The 21,591-nt window shown below is 42.2% G+C and overlaps 1 protein-coding gene across 4 annotated transcripts in view; it reads right to left on the bottom strand.

The window, feature by feature from the left end:
* Window positions 1–14,500: 14,500 nt before the first annotated feature.
* The window catches only part of LOC134213871 (uncharacterized), a 243,659-nt gene continuing 236,568 nt past the window's right edge, over window positions 14,501–21,591 (bottom strand). For all 4 annotated transcript variants that reach the window (XM_062693307.1, XM_062693304.1, XM_062693305.1 and 1 more), the window contains one exon: window positions 14,501–20,811. In XM_062693307.1, the coding sequence (XP_062549291.1) occupies window positions 15,728–20,722 (4,995 nt within the window). In that variant the 5' untranslated portion in view covers window positions 20,723–20,811 and the 3' untranslated portion in view covers window positions 14,501–15,727. The remainder of the gene's footprint in view (window positions 20,812–21,591) is intronic.

Below are 21,591 nucleotides of genomic sequence, written 5' to 3' on the forward strand. Positions count from 1 at the left end.
AAAATGGCGCCTAGTTATAGATTTCAGGCAGCTAAATAAAAAGATTCTTCCTGATAAATTTCCTTTACCAAGAATTGACTCTATTCTGGATCAACTTGGTAGAGCAAAATATTTTACAACACTAGATTTAATGTCTGGATTCCATCAAATTCCGTTAGACAATAATTCTAGAAAATTTACTTTTTTCGACCCAGACAGGTCATTATCAATTTACACGATTACCGTTTGGATTAAATATAAGTCCAAATAGTTTTCAAAGAATGATGACGATCGCAATGGCTGACATAATTGTTATTGGATGTTCTATACAACATCATTTTCATAATTTAACCAAAGTTTTTGATCGTATAAGAAAGTATAATTTAAAATTGAATTTACAAAAATGCAAATTTTTCAACAAAGAAGTCACTTATCTTGGTCATAAATTAACCGATAAAGGTATTCTTCCTGATGATTCAAAATTTGAAACTATAAAAAATTATCCAAAGCCACAAAGTAGTGATGAAGTTAGACGGTTTGTAGCTTTTGCAACTACTACCGAAAATTTGTACCAAATTTTGCAACAATTGCGTATCCGTTGAATCAATTGTTAAAGAAAATACACAATTTAAATGGTCATTTCAATGCGAAGATGCTTTTAGAGCTCTTAAGTCGTTTTGATGTCACCAAATTATTACAGTATCCCGATTTCAGAAAAACTTTCATTTTGACAACTGACGCGTCCGACGTGGGATGTGGAGCAGTTTTATCTCAAATTATTGATGGCAACGATTTACCTATTGCGTTTGCCAGTAAAAGTTTTACTCCCGGTGAAAAAAAATAAATCAGTTATTTTGAAAGAGCTGACAGCAATACATTGGGCTATAAATTATTTCAGAGCCTATTTGTATGGAAGAAAATTTACTGTTTATACAGACCATAGACCGTTAGTATTCTTATACAACATGAAAAATCCAACGTCCAAACTGACAAGAATGAGATTGGACTTGGAAGAGTATGATTTCAATATTGAGTATATACAGGGTAAAACAAACGTTACAGCGGATGCTTTATCACGTATACCAAAAACATCAGAGGATTTAAAGACAGAAAATATATTTATCGTTAATACAAGGTCAATGACACGAAAAAGGAATGAAAAACTTAGACAAAACAAAGAGCAACTTGACAAGAGTTATCGACAAAACGAAGACAATAGCGAGTCTGATCAACTCACTATTTATACTACTGAAAACCAGACTGAGACGAGGAAAATACCAAAACTTCTGAAGTACAATTGAGAACAATAAATTGATATTAACAATCTTTAAAGGAACGCAGAAGAATAACATAATAATACGAATAACAACACATTTGCAAAGCATAAAGACAATCATTAGTGGTTTGCACTTTCAGTGTTGGAAAAAGAAATGGAAATGAAGAAAATATATAAAATTGCATTATCAAGTCATGATAAAATTTTTGAATGGGTACCCAAAGAATCATTTAAAGAACTAGTTCTTGAAACAATGAAAAATCTACAAATAATCATATTTAATCCACCAAAGTTCATTAGTGATCTTTGTGAAATTCAAAGTATTTTGAATAAACATCATACAACACCTACCGGAGGACACATAGAAAAGCACAGACTGTACCTAAAGTTACGAGAAATATATAGTTGGAAAGACATGAAAGTTCAATAGCTCCAATTCATCAAGGCCTGTGAATTGTGCAAATTGAATAAAATTACTAAACACACGAAAGAGAAATTAATGATTACAAACACACCATCAAAACCTTTTGAAGTGGTATCCATTGATACAATAGGTCCACTTCCAAAATCTGGTAATAACAATAGATATGCAGTCACTATACAATGTGAACTGACTAAGTATATAATTTTAATACCAATTCCAACTAAAGAAGCTAACGTGATTGCGAAAGCTTTAGTTGACAATTTTATTTTAATATACGGCATATTTTTAGAATTGAAATCAGATCAAGGAACCGAATACAAAAAACGAGGTTCTTGATCAAATATATAAATTATTACAAATCAAACAAACTTTTTAACAGCATATCACCCTCAGACAATTGGTTCTGTTAGAAAGAAATCACCGGTGTTTGAATGAATACCTGAGATCTTTCGTAAATAACCATCAATCTGATTGGGATGATTGGTTACAATACTACGCATTTACTTATAACACTACCCCACACTACAGAACATGGGTATACACCCTATGAACTTGTATTTGGAGTCAAAATAAACTACCTCAGGAAACATTTGCTAACGACATTGAACCTGTTTACAATTTTGATCTTTACAGTAAAGAAATAAAAATACAAATTGCAAAAAATCTCATGAAATAGTTAAACAAAAACTTTTAGAGCAAAAACATCTACGAAAAGAATTAGCAGATAAATTTGTAAATCCAATAAACATAAATATAGGAGATTTAGTGTATCTTAAAAACGAAAATAGAAAAAAGTTAGATTCCTTTTATAGAGGTCCATATAGGGTCAAAAACGTTAATGAACCAAATTGCAGAGATAATTCATTTACAGACAAATCAATCATTATTAGTACATAAAAATAGATTAATTAGAGCTTAAGAAGTGTTAAAAAATACCGAGCCTAATCTCAAAAAAAAATTTGAACTTCAAAAAATAATAAACAAAATGAGATAGGTAAAAATTCTTGGCAATAGCTTAAGAAGTGCGCAATTCAGTTAGATTTAAAATTAAGTTTGATTTTATTTTTTCCTCCTAGTAATAACAAAATAAAAAGTGTAGTGTATCAATAAATATTGTAAAGAAGATTTGGAACAACATTTTTTTAAATTTTCTCGATATATGTTGACAACAATTGAATGATTTCATTTCATTGCATCCCATTCACCCAAAGGGGATGGTGTAGCATACTAAAATATCCTTTTCATCTTCAAAGATCATAAATTAGAGATCTTGTCGTTTTCCAACAGAGCAAACATGCAGCTTCAATTTCAGAATGTTCCCACGCGCAAGTCAGATGCGCTTACTCCACATTCACTCAAGTGGAATACAACAATTCCATGAATTCATCTGGAACACAACGTTCCATAACTAATAAATTCCTTTAGGTGACATACAACATTTCCAAGAATAATTCTGTGTCATGTCACTTTACACCTATCGATTCCCATACCACACAAGTGCTGGTAACTTGAGCAAGGCGCTGGTTTTTCTTCAATGACAACATGACTCATTCACGATCCCTTGGATTCATATTTCATGTCGCCTAGAGCGCTGAGCAATTATGTTCTTTTCTTTTACACAACGACCTACTTCAAGGCAACTAAAGTGAACACGCCCTTCGATATAACTATGTTTACGTATCAATTATTAGACTTCTCCGATTGGTAAATTAGTAAATGGTTGTTCCTAGGTTCTCACGCAATAGACAGAAAAAGAATAATGAAGAAATAACGACGTACTAGAATTAAGAAGTTTCCTATTCAATAAGATTGACAATAAAAATAATTAGTTTACCAACCACGAATCGAACCACATTAGCATTAGCATTAGCATTAGCATTTAGCAGTTCGCACAAATTCGTAGGTGGTACAAGCCAAGACTATTGTATGAGAGTAGTATCACTTTCAACCGTTACCACAGATATTGATTTGGGACTAATCACTATCTCTTAGATGGAAGCAATGCACTCTCCAATAGTCAAGATCTGTCCTGGCCACGTCCTTGCGAATGCTGAGGAAGGGGAAGGATGGTTTGTTGGACACCTACTTAAGAAAGATGCAGAGAACTCTACGACCTCTCATAGGTGCCACGGGAGGTTTTGGGATTTTGTGGAAGGTTATAACAGTAGGAATCGTTTTGGTAGAAACGTGAAACACAGAAAGAACTAAGATAGAAATACAAAGTAGGAAAGAACGAGCCTGGAATTGAACCCACGACCTCCTGCTTATAAGGCAGAAGCGATAGCCACTAGACCACCGAGCTCGTCTATACCAACCACGAATCGAACCACATCTTCATTTAATTTGATCGAAGTCCCAAGTTTACTAAAGCGTTGTTAGGAGGTGGTCCCTAACCCCGCACTTCCTGGACGTCCAACCCAGGAAGTCTGTTGATCAGATTCCCCCTCCATTGCTTAGGAAGAAAAAAACACACACACACACACACACACACACACACACACACACACACACACACACACACACACACACACACACAGGGGCAGCAGGGACTTTGTCCAAGGGGCTTGACGACCCCTCCCCATGGCCACTGCGAGTTAGACCGGGACCATCGTCCCTAACCCCTAATCCCAAGGCGTCAAGCGACCCGTGCCGAGGGGATGCATGGCCAGGGGGGTGAAATAATGAGCTAGGCCTTTAACGGAGCCTGTGGGGTACCTGGGCACCCTCCACAGTAATTGTCCCACTTCTACCGCGTCATGCTGGGCTCTGGCGTGGTGAACCTCTTTTCCCGAGCAACTCGTGGGACCAAAATGGAAAACCAAGACAATTCTTCAACTAGTGGTAGTGGTGTGGCGACAACCCCTTCGCAAGAGGTGGGTTGTTCAGGTCTCCGCGTAGGAGGCCATAGGCAATAGTCGGCAGCTCAGTGCGCAGCGCCAGCGTGGAGTCACTCAACCTTCCTCTCGGCTAGAAAAACGCCGGTAGGGGTTATTGACGGCGCATGGCTTGTGGAGGCGATGAACCGCAACCGCGATGGGCTTTCGGCCTTCGAGGTGGCGACGGAACAGGCTGGACGCCATCATCGACTTTGCGTCATCGAAGCATAATATCATGCAAGGACCTCAAGAGGAGCTTGCAGAAACTTCGAAAGTCGATGCTGGACGCCAAGCTGGAGAGGGCAGTCAGGACGGCCAAGTGTAAACCCACGTGAAATCGGTGGAGTCGAGGTCTATCCAGACTGAGGCCCAAGAATTCGCGGACTCAGGCAAGGTCGAATCGACCGAAGGCGTGCCAGCGAAGATGGTGGTGCCAAAGTCTACCCAGACTGAGGCTCAGAGTATTTGCAGGTACGTCAGGGGGTGACCGTTCCAACGAAGCAGACACAAAAAACAGGGGAGACAGTCTCCAGGGATGAGCTCCTGGGGCCGCTCCAAAACGCGGAGGTTACTACCCCGAACAAGGGTAGTGGGGCTGGGAAGCTGAACCCCAGCCAGGTATCTCAAAACTGGGGAGGAAGGACCTGGAAAGGTCCGTCCACTCAGGAAAGACGGTGGCAAGGGGTTACGGCAGGTTGAAGTTCTCAGCCGCACCAGACCAGAGAAATAGAGGGGGATGACGCCTCCTGGACCTTGGTCAAGAACAAAAGGAAACCGAAGACGTCAAGGACCGAAAAGAAGGCCCAGGCGAATAAGGGTAGCAAACAGTCTAGGGTAGGCGACAATCACTCCAGGGGCGATGCCCTGAGTCATCACAACGGACGAGGCTAGAGTACTCGGCGGACGTCTTGAAACGATGAGGGGTGACGTCAAGCTCAGTGAACTCGGCGCCGACGTACGTCGAATAAGACGTACCCGGATGGGCGAGATGATCCTCGAGCTGAAGCGGGAGCGTCTTGCAAAGGGCGCCGCCTACAAGGAGTTGGCGGAGGAAGTCCTAGGTCAGGTGAGGGCACTCACGACGGAGGTGAATCTAAGGGTTAAAGAGCCTGGACGAGATCACTGAAGTCGAAGAGCTCGTCACGGCACTGCGGCGACAGTGTGAAGTGGAGACGCCCACCGCAGCCGTTCGACTACGGAAAGGTCGGCAGGGACGCAGGTAGCATTGGTTCGGCTATCTGCAGCGGACGCCTCCAAGGTAGTCAAGTTAGGGGAGCGTCAAGTGGGATGGTCGGTATGCCCTGTGCGCATATACGAGCAACCCGAAGTTTGCTTCAAGTGCCTGAAACCGGGACACAAGCAATGGGACTGCAAAGGCCCTGACAGAAGCAATCCCTGCCGACGCTGCGGATTGGAGGGACATAAGGCACAATGCTGCACGAACCCTCCCAATTGTTTGATTTGTTCCAGCAAAGCAGTGAACAGCAAGCACCCCATGGGGGGTTCGATGTGCCCGGCGTTAAAGCGTGCTGCAGGTAACGCAGCTGGCTTGCTCGGCCTCACCCGAGTGTTTGGTGTGCGCAGGTTTAGAGGAAACGGCGGAACACGTGTTGTTCGTGTGCCCACGTTTTCGCGCAATGCGTGACCACGTGTTTTGCAACATGGTCTGGACACTACGGACAACCTAGTTCGGAGGATGAGTAAAGATGAAGTTGTCTGGAACGCCGTTTATCGGCTATCGCCCAAATCGTCTCGGTGGCGCGTGGACTCGATGAATGGCTAGTTCAGGCGCAAATAAGAGAGTGGTCCAAGGGTTCGGAGTCGGCTTCATGGGTCATACCGGTGCCCTGTGGGTCGAACTCGATACTTTAATCGAACAAGTGGCCGCGCGAAGAACAACATGGTATCGTCGGTTTCGCGGCGTCGGTCATCCGCGCGGGTTCCGAGCCCGAGGACGGAAAAGGGGTTCTCGTCAAGGCTGGGGCAGGCGTAGGCATCGCGTCGTCAAATCCCTCTGTGTGTTGGCGAATTGGCCCTATCGCAGAGAGGTCAATTTGTAGGCTGACCATACGTACCGTATTTAACGTGACAGGACAGTCCCGTTTTTAGACCCTTTTGTGCTGTCCCGTCGTAATCTGAAAAATCCTCAACTTTAATTTGTCCCGTTTTTTCAATGATTCTACATTGATCATGCATAGAAAGTGTGTTTTGGCATCCTTTTTAGAGAGCCCTCGACTGGCTCATCTCTTAACAAAGAAAGTGGACGAAACCTATTAAAAAAAGTGTTAGATGTTATGTTAATAGTGTTGCTTTTAAAAGAATGATATCTATGCCGTTTTGTATATTAGATTGATCGACTTTTCTTAACTGGGAGATTTTTTCATACCATCAATGATTTTTCTGCTCATTCCGGAATGAGTAATATACTAGAACAAGTATTTCCTTAAAATCAGGTCACACGTCAACGTTAATAAAATGAAGCGCAGGGACAGACATTTCTAATTTTCAGATTAAGTGTATTTTCCAGAAAAATATTTTAAGCTCTTTAGTGAAATGTATTCAACCGTCTAAAGACAGTTAAGTACTCTTTATTTAATTCCACCAATTATTTTCGATATCTTTTGCAGATACGTAATATTTAAGAATTAAATTAAAAGTACTTAACTCGTTTAATTGATTGTATTTCATTTTTTTATCTTCCGAAGTAGGTGCTTAATTTTTTAAAGCTCTGCTTTACCACATCTTTTTCAATAATTTGATTCTTTTCGAATCATGCAAAGTCTTTTCTGAATAATTCTGAATATTTCGAAATTATTCACTGTACAAAAAAGGACGGCATGAAAAAAGAATTTATAAATCAGCCTCATTTATAAATAAGGCTAGTTCACACATCAGGAACTTGTCTGCAAATTTTGCTCCCATGTGTGTGGACGCGATTTATGGGATTCCGTTATGAAAATTAGAAATTCGGCTCGAAATTAGACAATACGGCGGAAATCTCCGAGAGTCCGAGCTATAAACCAGGCTATAAATTGGCCAGGATTTTTTACCTTTCCGCGACGAAATTGCATGAGTCCAGCTTTTTTGGGAGCACATAGGAAAAAAATCAATTGACAAGAACTGTGAAATGATTATATTGGTGTTTTGACTATTGTTTGTTATTTACAAATGTTCAGAATTGGAAAAGTTTTTGATAATCTACATAGGGGAAGATCCATAAAGTACGTCACGCAAAATTTGGCTATTTTCAACCCCCCCTCCCCTTCTTCGTCACACTTTTTGTAAGCCTCTAAAATTTTGTATGAGTCGTCACGCTGTTCGGAACCCCCCTCCCCTAGAAGCGTGACGTACTTTGTGGATGGCCCCTAGGGAAAGACGGCTTTGGCAGGTGTTGTTCTATTATTGGCAGGGGTTTTGTCGACCAAATTTCATGTAAATTTTACAATGCTTTGATATGCAAAGAATTCTTAGAGCCAAATTTCAGCATAGTCAGACATAAAAACCCCTTGCCAATAATAGAACAAAACCTGCCAAAGCATCATTCTACATAAAAATAATTTCTGTCTGTCTGAACCTTATAGACTCCGAAACTACTGGACCGATCCGGCATGAAAATTTGTATGTAGAGGTTTTGGGACCGGGAAAGGTTCTTAAAATGGTTTCAGAGCCCTCCCCCCCTTTCGAAGGGGGCTTCCGCCAAAAGAAACATAAATTTCTGCATAATTCAAGAACTAATCATAAAATAAATAAATTTTAAGCGAAACAAAGTTTGTGGGTCTGCTAGTGGTCAATAAAAGCCTTAATCCATGTAAGATTAGATTAAAATAAAATTTTGAAATCCCCCTTTTTTATACTGAAAGATACGTAATTTTCTATTCCTTCGTGTTTTTTTCCTCGTCCCATTGAAGAGTGAAATATTTGTAGTTAGTATTTTTCCTCAACTAACTTAATACAATAGAAGGTTATAGTGATGAATGATTCACTTCAAAATATTTCTAATTTCTTACACGGAAAATGAAAATTAGGCTCATACATTTTGAAATTTCTACAGATCTTAAATTTTATCCACAATTATTTTTGACGTAAGTCCCGTTTTGCAAGCGCGTTTGTCCTGTTTTTAAAATTAATTAAATTAATTAAATCTATCTTTGGAATAGGTTGAATACCATCAATTTCTCAAATCAAACCTTTCTTAAGTTGAATTGAGTCTGAAGCGAATGTTTTTGAACCTGATCCAAACCAATTTTTTGCTTAGCAGTTAGAGCTGCATCCACCGTGCATACCTTGTTCTTTTGAAAGCGAACAACTTTTTTTTGAAGTGCAGATCTAATCGATCGTCTGTAAAGGTTTGTAGTACTGGTATTCAGATTTCACTATATAAAATGCTTCTCCCGAAACTATACCTAAGGCCCCTAAGGCCAACAAACTATTGCTCCCGAAACATAGCAGATAGCAAATTGATCGGTTAACATAAATCATTTTTATCTAACATCACACGTTGAAATCGAATAGATTTTTGGGCTAATCTCGATTTTATTCTATATATATATATGATGCAGAACAGGGGGCTCTCCTTAGCCCGTGCGGTGAGACGCACGGCTACAAAAGCAAGAACCATGCTGAGGGTGGCCTGGGTTCGATTCGGTGCCGTTCTAGACGCTTTGGGATTGGAAATTGTCTCGACTTCCCTGGGCATAGAAAAAGTATCATCGTGACATTTAGCTCTCATGATATACGAATGCAAAAAATGGTGGCAACTTGGCTTAGAAAACCTCGCAGATTAATAACTGTAGAAGTGCTTAATAGACACTAAGCTGCCCGAGGCGGCTCTGTCCCAATGTGGGGATGTAATGCCAATAAGAAGGAAACAGAAGAAGATGATGCAGAACGAAGCGTCGCCTCGATGATTAGCATTTCGAGCGACAAATGCCAAAGTGGTTGAAAGCTGCGCTGCCTCTGTCGGTGTTGAACTTAATCTGTAGATTAAAAACACCTTAATAAAGATTAAAAAAACTAAGCGCCTCTAACTGGGACGAGATCATGCGCAAAATAATTCATGTAACTGCGATTCTGTTTGTCTGTGCACAAACACAGAGAGAAGACATCATCTTAGTTCGTCGAGCTGAGTCGATTGATATAAAACACTATGTTCTAGTCGTTTATTCGATGAGTTTTAGCGTACCCCACAATTCTTTTTTAATGCTATTATATCCAGAATGGACTACTTCAACACTACCGCAACATTAGGACATACCACAACGATATAGGACGTTTTACCTTAATTCTTTTGCAATCTAAAAGCTTGAGCCTGGAAACATCCTTCGATTGCAGTAAAATAGCAATAATGTTGCAAAAATACCTACATCGGAAAGGAAATAAAATAAAAATATAAAACTGGATTCGATCTGAATCTTGTGATGGTGATCCTTCACTCTACCACAGGACCATTCATCACTTCGAAGTGACTGCATGTTTACTCACCATGAAAACCATACGATTATGAAGCTTTGTACTTTCCAGGGTGTCCCTGTTACTTAATTGCACCATCACAGGAAAAAATGCGAGTTGTCAAAACGTTGAACGATGCCAAATTAAACATGAAGACACACTGAACTTATCTGCAGCATAATTTAAACAAACAATTTAATTTTCAAAGACGCATTGAAGTTACATGGTAAAAAATATGCAACTCAATGATTTTGTTTCGTATTTGCAAAATAAAGTGCAGTATTCTTTATTTGTTTGTTTCTAAATGTCAAACACGTACTGCATTGCAATTTTAATGAAACATTGATCACAATCCGAACGTTTTTGACATCTTGATGCAACTTTTTCGTGCTTCGATGTTTTTCCAATGCCTACTGAAACTGAATAGAAACAATATGCTTGTTGGAAGATGTTGCGTGTGCTACTTGGGCTGAGATATCACCGTATACTTTATTTTGCCAAGTACTGTATGGAACTTTGGATAATTGTAAGCTTGTTTCAGCAAAGCTTATGCTCGGCCTTGCATGCAAGTTGAAAGTTGTTTGTGTGGAAGGGATGTTGAAAGCTTTCCAATACAAGGTAGCTCATTCAGTTCATAGTCATCGTATGTGGCGTTATTAAAAAATATATATACCCTATTCAATTTACGCCATTTATGATAATATTATAATAAAGAATAACTTGATGCCAATCTCCATACATTCTACCATGTTTATGGCTGTAAACGATAGTGTATTGGTTAATCATTTGGCGACTTCAACCACACATACTTGACGAGCAGGAGGTGATGGATGAGCTAACTAGGAAATGGACATACTGGATACGTGCGAAAAGAAATTACCGTTTTTGGATAAAGTGGTTTATAGAAGAAAAGTCCGACCCCGTACTGTTTTCCGTTTTTAATTAAATTGCTTCTAGATTTTTTGGGAAGAGTTTTAAAAAACTTACCTATGCGTCTCCGTGCAATTTTTTTCAAATATCATCATTGGAATTCTTCTTCTCCATGCAACCTTTAATCGCCAATTCCGTACGGAAAAGTGACATGTCAAATTTACTTTGGTAATTTGATCAAATTTTCCGTAAACCCATCCCGTTTCAGCAGCGTACTAGGCTTAAGCATACTCGGCGATGTGCTCAAGGACCGTGGATTCGGCATCGTAGCGCTGCCAGGGAGGTTTGTTGAAGGATCCAATCCGTGCGAACGTTTAGAGGTAATCATACGCATCTACCAGAGCTGCGGCAACTTACACACGAGCTGGGAACAACTTTCATAGTGATGGCCCGAGATATGCAAAGGCGCCTGATCGGGTGATGGCCGATCAATAAGAGATTGTTGCAGGTTGAGAATCAAAGGCCGGTTCTTCCACTTCAGCATAATCGCGTCCATAGCTCCACACTCAGAAGCACTGATGATGATAAGGACACATTCTACGTGTAGCTGGAACGTGAGTACGACGACAGCTGCCCAAACCACGACGTCAAAGTCATCATAGGAGATTTGAACGCTCAGGTTGGCCAAGAGGATGAGTTTAGACCGACTACTATTGGAAGTTCTGCACTCACCGGCCTGACGAACGAAAACGCAGCCTACGACTAATTGATTTCGCCGCCTTCAAGAATATGGCCGTTCTGCAGCACCTACTTCCAACACAGCCTCCCGTATCGGTGGAGACACCTAGAGATCACCACTGCAGACAGAATCGCGCAAATCGACCACGTTCTGATTGATGGACGGCACTTCTCAAGGAACATTATCGACGTCAGGGACATATCGTGGCGCTAACATCAACTCCCCTGACCACTATCTGGTGATAACGGTTAAACTGCGCACAAAACTATCCGCCATCAACAATGTTCCGGTACCGACGACCGCCGCGGTACGACCTAGAGCGACTGAAACAAACCTGATGTCGCCACTGCATACCTTGCCGCAGCATCTCCGAGGCAGTGTTGCCGTAAGAGGGTGAGCTCGATGGGGCCCCTCTTTGAGGACTGCTGGAATGATCAAGAAGCAGCCATTAACAACATCGGGTATATGGGTCGAAGTCGACGCGGACGATTGGTTCGACGAAGAGTGCAGACAGATTCTGGAGGAGAAGGACGCAGCGCGGGCGGTCGCGCTGCAGCAAGGTACCAAGGTACAGCAAGGTGGAACGTTATAGACGGAAGCGGAGACAGCAGATCCGCCTTTTCCAGGAGAAGAAACGCCGCCTGGAAGAAGCGGAGTGAGAGAAGATGTAACAGCTGTGCCGTTCTCAAGAAACACGCAAGTTCTATCAGAAGCTCGACGCATCCCGCAAAGGCTTCGTTCCGCGAGCCGAAATGTGCCGGGATAAGGATAGGAGCATCTTGACGGACGAACGTGTGGTGGACGAAAGGTGGAAGGAAGGAACATTTAAATGGCGAGGAACGAGGAACATTTAAATGGCGCTGAGGCTGAGAGTACAGGCAGTGAAAGTCAAGGCAGCGGAGTAGTCAGTTCAGCGGACGATGGAGGCCAACCAGCCCCCACCTTGAGGGAAATTAAGGATGCCATCCAACAGCTAAAGACCAATAAGGATGGTATCGAGCTGAGCTCATCAAAAGATGGGCCGGAAAAGCAAACCACTTGCTTGCAGAAACTTATAGTCAGAATCTGGGAAAATGAATAGCTACCGGAGGAGTGGAAGGAAAGGGTTATATGCCCCATCTACAAGAAAGGCGACAAACTGGAGTGTGAGAACTTTCGAGCGATCACCATCCTTAATGCCACCTACAAAGTGGATATCCTTCAGATCATTTTCCGACGTCTGTCACCATGAGTGAATGAGTTCGTTAGCAGTGATCAAGACGGTTTCGTTAACGGCCGCTCGACAACGGACCAGATCTCTAGTGTACGGGAAGTCCTTCCAAAGTTTCGTGAATTTCAAGGCCCAACGCATTATCTGTTTATCGATTTCAAGGCGGCATACGACAGTATTGACCGCGTAGAGTTATGGAAAATTAGGGACGAGAACAGCTTCCCTGGGAAGCTTATCCAGACTGATCAAAGCAACGGTGGATGGTGTGCAAAACTGTGTGAAGATTTCGGGCGAATACTCTAGTTCGTTCGAATCGCGTCAGGGACTAAGACAAGGTGATGGATTTTCGTGCCTGTTGTTCAACATTGCGCTGGAAGGTGTCATGCGAAGAGCCGGGTGTAACAGCCGGGGTACGATTTTCAACAGATCCAGTCAATTTATTTGCTTCGCGGATGACATGGACATTGTCGGCCGAACATTTGCAAAGGTGGCAGAACTGTACACCCGCCTGAAACGTGAAGCAACAAAAGTTGGACTGGTGGTGAATGCGTCAAAGACAAAGTACATGCCAGAGGGCGGAACCGAGCGCGACAGGGTCCGTCTGGGAAGCAGTGTTACGATAGACGGGGATACACTCGAGGTGGTCGAGGAATTCATCTACCTCGGATCCTTATAACGGCTGACAAGCAACGTTAGTCGTGAAATACGAAGGCGCATCATCTGTGGAAGTCAGGCCTACAACGGGCTCCAGAAGAAACTGCGGTCGAAAAAGATTCGCCACCGCACCAAATGTGTCATGTACAAGACGCTCATAAGACCGGTTGTCCCCATGGACATGAAACATGGACAATGCTCGAGGAGGACTTTGCAAGCACTCGGAGTATTCGAGAGACGGGTGCTTAGACAGTGTGCCAATCCAACAATCATCAGCGGTGGCTTGGAAGAAGACGGGTTTTAATGTACCTGAGGACAAGGCGACTAAAATATAAGAATGAACCATGAGCTACGTCCTAACTCTACGGCGCACCCAGTATCCAGAAGGTAGCATTAAAGCCGGACAAGCGGTACGATGGGCTGGACATGTTGCAAGAATGCACGGACAGCAAATTTCAGAAGATGGCAAGTTCTGCTTCCGATCCGGCGAATGAAGGTAGGCGACTGACGGCGTTTAGGAGCGCAGCGAACGAGATGAGGCAGTTGACCAGGTTGACTCATCTCCCAAAACGACTTAGGCGAGCTGGGTATCCGAGGATGGAGAGATGCGGCCTCGAACCGTGTATTGTGGCATCAGGCTGTTGATTCAGTGTTATCTGTTTAGATGTTAACTGAATAAATGAAATGAATAAGGGCATCAAATATAACCGAATAAGAGGGCGACCCATCAAAAAAAAAATTTGAAAAAGTCACTTTGAGTCACTTTAATGATCAAGCAGTACGCTTATAAATCTAATTGAATCGGTAAGTCAAGACTGTTTCATCCAGGAAATCGGTGAGCGTCATCGATGGTTGCAACTGGAAGCGATGGATCAACTGAGTGGTAGGGCAGAGTTTCAGGCCGAACCATATTTTGGCATGGCTGCCGGGACAAAGTTCCACATTGGTGAAAAACAGATAGATATGTTCGGCTTTTACCAAAAAGGCAATCAATAAAAATAAATAAAAACCATAAAAACGTCAATTTTATAATGCGCAAAAATACATTTTATTTGTACCATTTACATGACAAAGTACGTGTATTTATTTTGTGTGTCTGTTTCTATTTCTGTTATTCAATTTACGACTCAATTTTGTGACTCAATTTTTTGGTTGTTTTCTTTTTACAGATGGTTTTGAATTTCGATCATTGTTTTCTTTTTATATGAAATCGCTCTACTGAGAACAAACACATCTACTACTATTTTCTTTATTCATATGAGACTTATATTTGCGGTATGGGCTTACATACAGTGCGATATTTCTATTGTGTGGATGCTGTATTGAAAGTTAATGAATAAAGGTACATAAGATTTGAACGTAGTAAATTCATTCAGCTTCTCTAACAAACTAAATTACGCTACTTGCACCAGTTTGGCACACGGCTTGCATCTTGGGTTTGTGGGACAAAGTCTACGGCACAGTTGAGTTGAATTGAATCTGGGTTTGGTACAAAACATCATGTTTGTTTATAACTAGGCACCACACTTTACCGATTGTTCTCTTGATAATCCAATAAGTTGCTTAAAACAAAATTGGCACATGATCCTTCACCATTGCGTTGCTTGTCACAGAAAAAAATGGCGATTTGGGTTATGGTTTGCAATCGTTATATAACTTCAAACGGAAACTAGAAACAGTTTCCGAGAGAGGTTTATTTAGTGCCTTGAACCGATTTGTCTTTACTTGATGTTTTTATGGGTAAGAGAGTGTTTCTATTTTGAACTGTTTGCTGGAATGTTCAAGACAAATCGATTCGCTTTACTTTTGCGTAGATGTCACAACATCGATACCTCTACCAACTTTTAGCTTTATTTATTTACATTATTTATTTTCCTTAGAACCTTTTAGCTGAGTATTGTTATCTCCGTACCTGGGGAATAATTTACAAATTCTGCTTAGTTCGAAATAAAAATTCTACCAAATCACAACTAGGCTTCACATTGTTTCTTATTTACTAACAGCTCTCATCATCTATGATGATCTTTCACAAATATCGACATTTCCCTACACTTTTATCAGATAGGAAAATATAAAACAAAACAAAAACAAAACCGAATCTCTTAAAGATATGGCACATAAATCAATTTTTGATCTTTTCCTACAATAAATACTTGGCGTGACACTAAAAATGTAAACAAATTCTCAAATAAATAGTGCTAAACAATTAGGTTATGTCATAAGTCATACTAAAATAAAAACAATTGGCCTACTACTCCTCAATAACGCGGGACTCCAAAAAGCTGAATATGTCCTTATACTCCTTGACTCGGGCAATCATCAGTGGTGTCAGCTTCTTGTTGTTCACCGGGTTCGTCCTCACGTTGTACTTGTCGACAAGCAACTTCACGATGTTGATATGATTCCGTTGCGTGGCAACGTACAGCAGCGAATTCCCGTAGGCGTCCTGCTCGTTCGCGTTGAACTGGTAGTGCTCGAGCAAGTAGTCGAGGATTTCCTCGTGGTTTTCCTGCACCAGATAGAGCAGGACCGGTGGCTCGCTGTTTCGCAAACGTTCCACGCTGGCACCGTTGTTGAGCAAGATTTTCATTATTTCTAAATTATTGCACACGACCGACTTGATTAGCGATGTTTCGCCATGGAAGTTCAGCTCATCTACCGAGCATTTGCTATCCAACAGCAGCTGAACGAAGCGAACGTTTCCCTTTGTCACCGCCAGGTGGAGCGGTGTTGTTCCTGAACGATTTTTCGCGTTGATGTCAGCACCATAGCGGATCAGTTCCCGTGCGATGTCATACTCGTCGCGATCCGCACACAGATGTAGCGCCGTTTGACAGAACTCATCTTTGTGGTTGATGTGTTTTGATCCCGCGCCTACTAAGATCCGAACGGCTTCCTTCGATTGAGCATAAACGGCGTTGATGAAGCAGAGCGGAGCACTGTTGACATCGACACCGTGCTTCAACAGGAAATTAAGCATTGCGATGTTCCGATTGAGAATCGCCATATTGATTGGCTGGAAGTCCGAACTGAGCGGATAACTGATTTTGGCACCATGCTTGAACAGAAGTTTCATAAGTCTGAAACTGTTTGTGTACATGGCGAATGCCAGGGCGTTCAGTCCGTATTCTCCGCAAGTGTCCGTGCATACAGCGTGGTTGAGAAGTGTTTTCACAATCGGAAGGTAACCTTCCTTACACGCAATGTTAAGCGGGGTATTCTTCACCAGGTTCGTGTTGTTGATGAGCTTTGTCATGCCCGGAACCGAGAGTAGATAATCCAGAATCCGACTACGATTATAGCTTGAAGAAGCATGGATTACATTGTTGCAGTTGGAGTATATCCGACTGGGATCTACCTTCTGGTCTTCCACTAAATATTTGATCACGGTAAGGTTGTCAAACTCGATAGCTTTGTGGAGCAAGCATAGCTCGCTTGAGAACGATGTCAATTCCGTACTGGAGTCGATCGCCAAGCTCACCACTTCCTTTGAGTTCTGATACTGAATAAGCCAAAACACGGGGAGCTTTTCATCTTCGCTCATCACGTTAACATCGGCACCGGATTTGGTAAGAACTTTGACGATATCAATCAGATTTAATCTGCAGGCTAAGTTCAGCGCAGAATATCGTAAGCTGTTTGTCGCGTCCAAATCAACTCCTTCCATCTGGGTCAGTGTTTCGACAGCTCGCAAATTGCCACTATTTATAACTTTATGCAAAATGGTCATTCCTGTTGGATCACGTCGGTTGAAGTCGAAGCCTTTCAGTTGTTGCAGAATAAGACTGACGAATTCCTGATTCTCCGAATTGACAAACAAATGCAGGTCTGCATGGGCATCATACCGTGAAAGATTATTTAGGAAGACGCTTACATCTCCTAAGAATGTGCAAAGATACAGAACTAGAATCTTACGGTCCTCCGCTGATAGTTTGCAGTATTGTCCGACAAGGAAGTGTGACTCAACCGTGCGTCTTAGTAAATACTCCAGAAGCTGTTTCTTATTTTCATCAATCTTATCATAATCTCGATTTAGCATGTCGATCATATCTTTGAAACTTCCTACAATAGCACAATCAATCAGACTGAATTGGCACAATTCATTCTGTATTAATGGTCCGAAACGCTTTCCTCGTACATCCGAACCATTACTAACGTTCTCCTTCAGTAGCCTCAGATCGCTCTTTCGAATTGATTCGTACAACACTTCCTGCATTTCGAACCATTTCCATCGTTCTTTGCAACGATCCTCAAAATTCGCCACCTCCATTGGAGCTTCCTGAACTTGAACTCCACCTCCGTATAACCGGAATCCAGAATCCTTCAGAATCAATGCATTCAGAAACACAGTGGCATTGGAATTAAATACCAGTAGATCCATCACTAGTGAGTCTTCCATCAAATAATTCCTTAAATTCCTTCCACTCAGCACTGGAGTACGTCCACGGAGCATTCCCCCCATTCCAACTCCCAAGCAATTGAGCGACGCCAATATGTCCTGCACCTCCAGCAAACTATACTCCAAAGCAATCTGTACAAAAGTTGGAAGCTCTCCCACCGATTCCAGTAATCCATCCAAACCATAACACTCGAACTTCTCCAACACTGACGTCATCTCGTTCACCTTGGAATCGAACAGCTCCTGCAACATTTCCTCATCTCTTTCTCGATGTCCGGCGAGCGCTTTTGTATCCAACTGAATGCCTCGATGTCGACAGAATTCCTGCACAATCTTGTACCGGTTCTGAAGCAAAAAGATGTTGTCGTAATAGTTCTTCCTTAACTTGTCGTGTAGTTGCTCCAAGTCTTCCTCCTTCAGATGAACCCCCAGATCCTGAACGATCTGCTTGGTAAACTGTTGGTACTTTCTGCTCGGTTCGCTTGCCATCTTCCTACTCCGCACAGGATTGATGCCGAACAACCGATCCGGATCCATCAGCTCCTGTAGCTGCTCCAAATGCTTCACGACCATCAGCGTCTCCTCGGTCTCTCCTCCGATGCTGCTGTACGGTCGCAACAGTTCCTTCAGAGCCAACGTGGAGTCCGAGATGGAGATCGATTTGGAAATGTCGTATTTCTGGTAACTCTGGTGCAGATACGAGTACAGCACCTTTCGTATGCTGCCGAAGCAGCGGTTCGCTCGCAGCGCTCTGTAGACTACGGCAAAGTTACTCAGTGTCACACGGAGACGCGTCTGGTGGTATTGCATGTGGTAGAACCGGAAGTGGATGTTTTTCTCGATGAACGACAGCAGTTTCAGCTCGTTGGACATGCCGATGTACATCTTCTTCAATTCGTAGATGGTGGCGGCGGTTTCGTCCTCGTTGTAGAACACGTGATCGAATTTTATGTGGCTGAGCGTGTGGAGGTTGTGATCGCCGATGTATTTGGCGTAGGATTTGATTTGGGCGAGGTTCTTGAGGCAGTATGCCGTTCCGAGGAACGTTTTGTAAGCCTCGATCAGTTGGATGTTGATGACGTAGAGAAAAAATCGGTAAACTGCTCTTAGACTGTCCTGCATCAGCTTGTAGTGACTGATGTTGAGTGATTTGTTTGCTAAGTACTTGGCAAGAGAATATTTCTGAGAGAAGAATTCTCGTGTGTCTTTGTTTTTATTAAACACATCCACCATAGATAACACGTGGATTAATACGTTGTCTAACATTCTCACGAAATTCGGATGCTGACGACAACTGCTGATTGATTCATTTATGAGATGGAGAACTCTTTTGATCGCCAAAATACTCAGATGCTCATTAGACACATCATCCACGTCAATCACAATTGCATTCTCGATGTAATACGCGATCTTTTTAATTGTGTACATTTGTTTGATTTGATCAAAAGTGGTTCTTATTCGTCGAAATTTAATTCGATTCCGTCGGCTTACTTGCCTGCGACCAAGCGACAGAAAATCCCGCGAGCTGACTTCCTTCTCAACAAGTTTAATTTTATTTTTACTCATTTCTGCGACGGTGCGCGATTTGATTTTGTTCAACTCTTTTCGGCTGGCCACATACTGCACCTGTCGTTTATGGAGGCGGAGCTTCGGATGTTGCTGGTGCCAAATTGCCGCGATTGTTTTGCACTCGCCTCTCGCGAGATAGCCAACAAATTCCTCCACACACCATTTTCCATCTTCTAACACGCCCTCCCGTAAATTTTGGAATTCTTTTCGCCGAATTTCATCCATTACCAACTGTTTATCATTATGACACAGTTCATTACCATCTCGAACGGAGGCAATTCGTTCCAATGATCCGTTGATCCGCTTCCTTCGTGAAACGTATCTTAAAAGACGCTCCTCGCGAATGCATGCAATGAGATCCAGAAACAGCTGTGGCGTCCATTGAAATTCATAGTTTTGTCTTTTCCTGTCTCCGAACGTTACCACTCTCAGCTCATCGCACACGGCCTCCAAGTACGACATAATCATATTTTTATTAATAACAAGCTTATAAATTTCGAAGCCGATGTGCTTCTCTAAGATGGCTAAAAATACTCCGATCAAATAGGTTATCTCGGAAAGGGGAACGTGTTTGTATAGTTTCCGCTCTCGTCTCCGTTCGACGTCCTCCAAAAAGTAGCAACACTCGCAAATCATTCTCAGCCTCAGCACGAACCTGTCATCGAGATCGTTCAAATCATCTCCGCTGTAATTTTCCTTCAAATATTTGGTATAGCTCAACATCAACTCCACTCGCTTCTCAGCCTCTTGATCTCCTTCCTTGTCCTTCCCTTTCCGAACGCCGTATCTGTAACTGTACTCCACCAACTGATACTCCAAAAACACCTTCATTTTCTCCGCCACAGTCACTCCCTTCACACCGAGTTCCTCCACCACCCGGCGGAAAATTTTCACCCGACTGTGGACATCGAGTGCCCTCTTTTCCAAATGCATCCGCAGGAGCTCCACGCTTCCACGCCGCACCAGCCTATAAACAGCCCGCTCATCGGTGACTCCTTCAAACTCCTTCCGTATCATAAACTCCGCAACGCTCCGACATCCGACCTCTAGAGCCAGCTCCGACGCGGTCAAACCGTCGCGGTTCTTCAGATCACAATCCGCACCACCTTCCGCTCCGATCAGCAGCTCGATCAGCTTGGTGCGGTTACGCTTGGCCGTGACGGCCACGTGCAGGGCGCTGTTGGCTTCCTTCTCATCCTGGTAATCGATGTCGACTTTGGGAAGCGCTGCCCGAACCGCCTCGTATTGGCCGTTTTGAACCGCCTTGAGGAAGTCCATGGTTGGTGGAACGAGCGATTCGCCTGTTTTGGTACGCCTATTCGAGTGACATCAGTTCATCGTGGTCGTGATTGTGGATTGGTGTAGATCTAAAAAGAGACGAAAAAGAAAAATTGTAGTGATTCGCTGGATAATCTGGCGCAAAACAATGTTTTTCATATAGGTATCGGTTGATTTCGTTTTACTCAGTTAGTATAAAGTGTAACTAGCGCTTTCACGCTGGATTTCGATCAATGTTCGTTGGAAAAGTTGAAAAAAAAACAAAGAGCCACATGCGCTCCATGCATCATGTTTTAACTCATTTTCTGAAAATGATCTATTTGCAAATGAGTGAAACTTATACTAAATGATCGTCCGATGCATGTTTATCATGCCATGAACGAAGTCCTATTAATTATAAATTATTTCGACAAAAAAAGATTTATTTTGTCAATATTTTGAAAGCATTTGGAAATAAACTTCCAATATTTCATGTTGAAATCAACATACACATAGATGTGTGCGACGCCACCAACAGTTTTTTGGCATAATGTTGTTGTCGATTTTTTTTGCGTCGGCGCGTGCTGGTTCAAGATATGTGCCACTGGTTTATAACTTCTCACGCCAGTTTAAATTTGTAGCAGTTTAAATTATTGAATACCAACTACCTAAAACATTTATATATTTTATACATCCACAACATTCGCATAAATTGAAAGTGTTTTTTTATTAGTTTATTTAGACACATTGCTTTAGAGTATTTTTAGGGTCTCAAATTTTATTCAACCTTTTCTTCGCAAGTAGGGTTTATAGACACACTAGCTGTGAAGTGACAGAGTAACTGTACTAGAGATGGGCGCTCTGCCCAGGAGTTGTTCCAAGATTCGCTT

This window comes from Armigeres subalbatus, chromosome 2, assembly GCF_024139115.2.
Source record: "Armigeres subalbatus isolate Guangzhou_Male chromosome 2, GZ_Asu_2, whole genome shotgun sequence".
NCBI classification, from domain to species: domain Eukaryota; kingdom Metazoa; phylum Arthropoda; class Insecta; order Diptera; family Culicidae; genus Armigeres; species Armigeres subalbatus.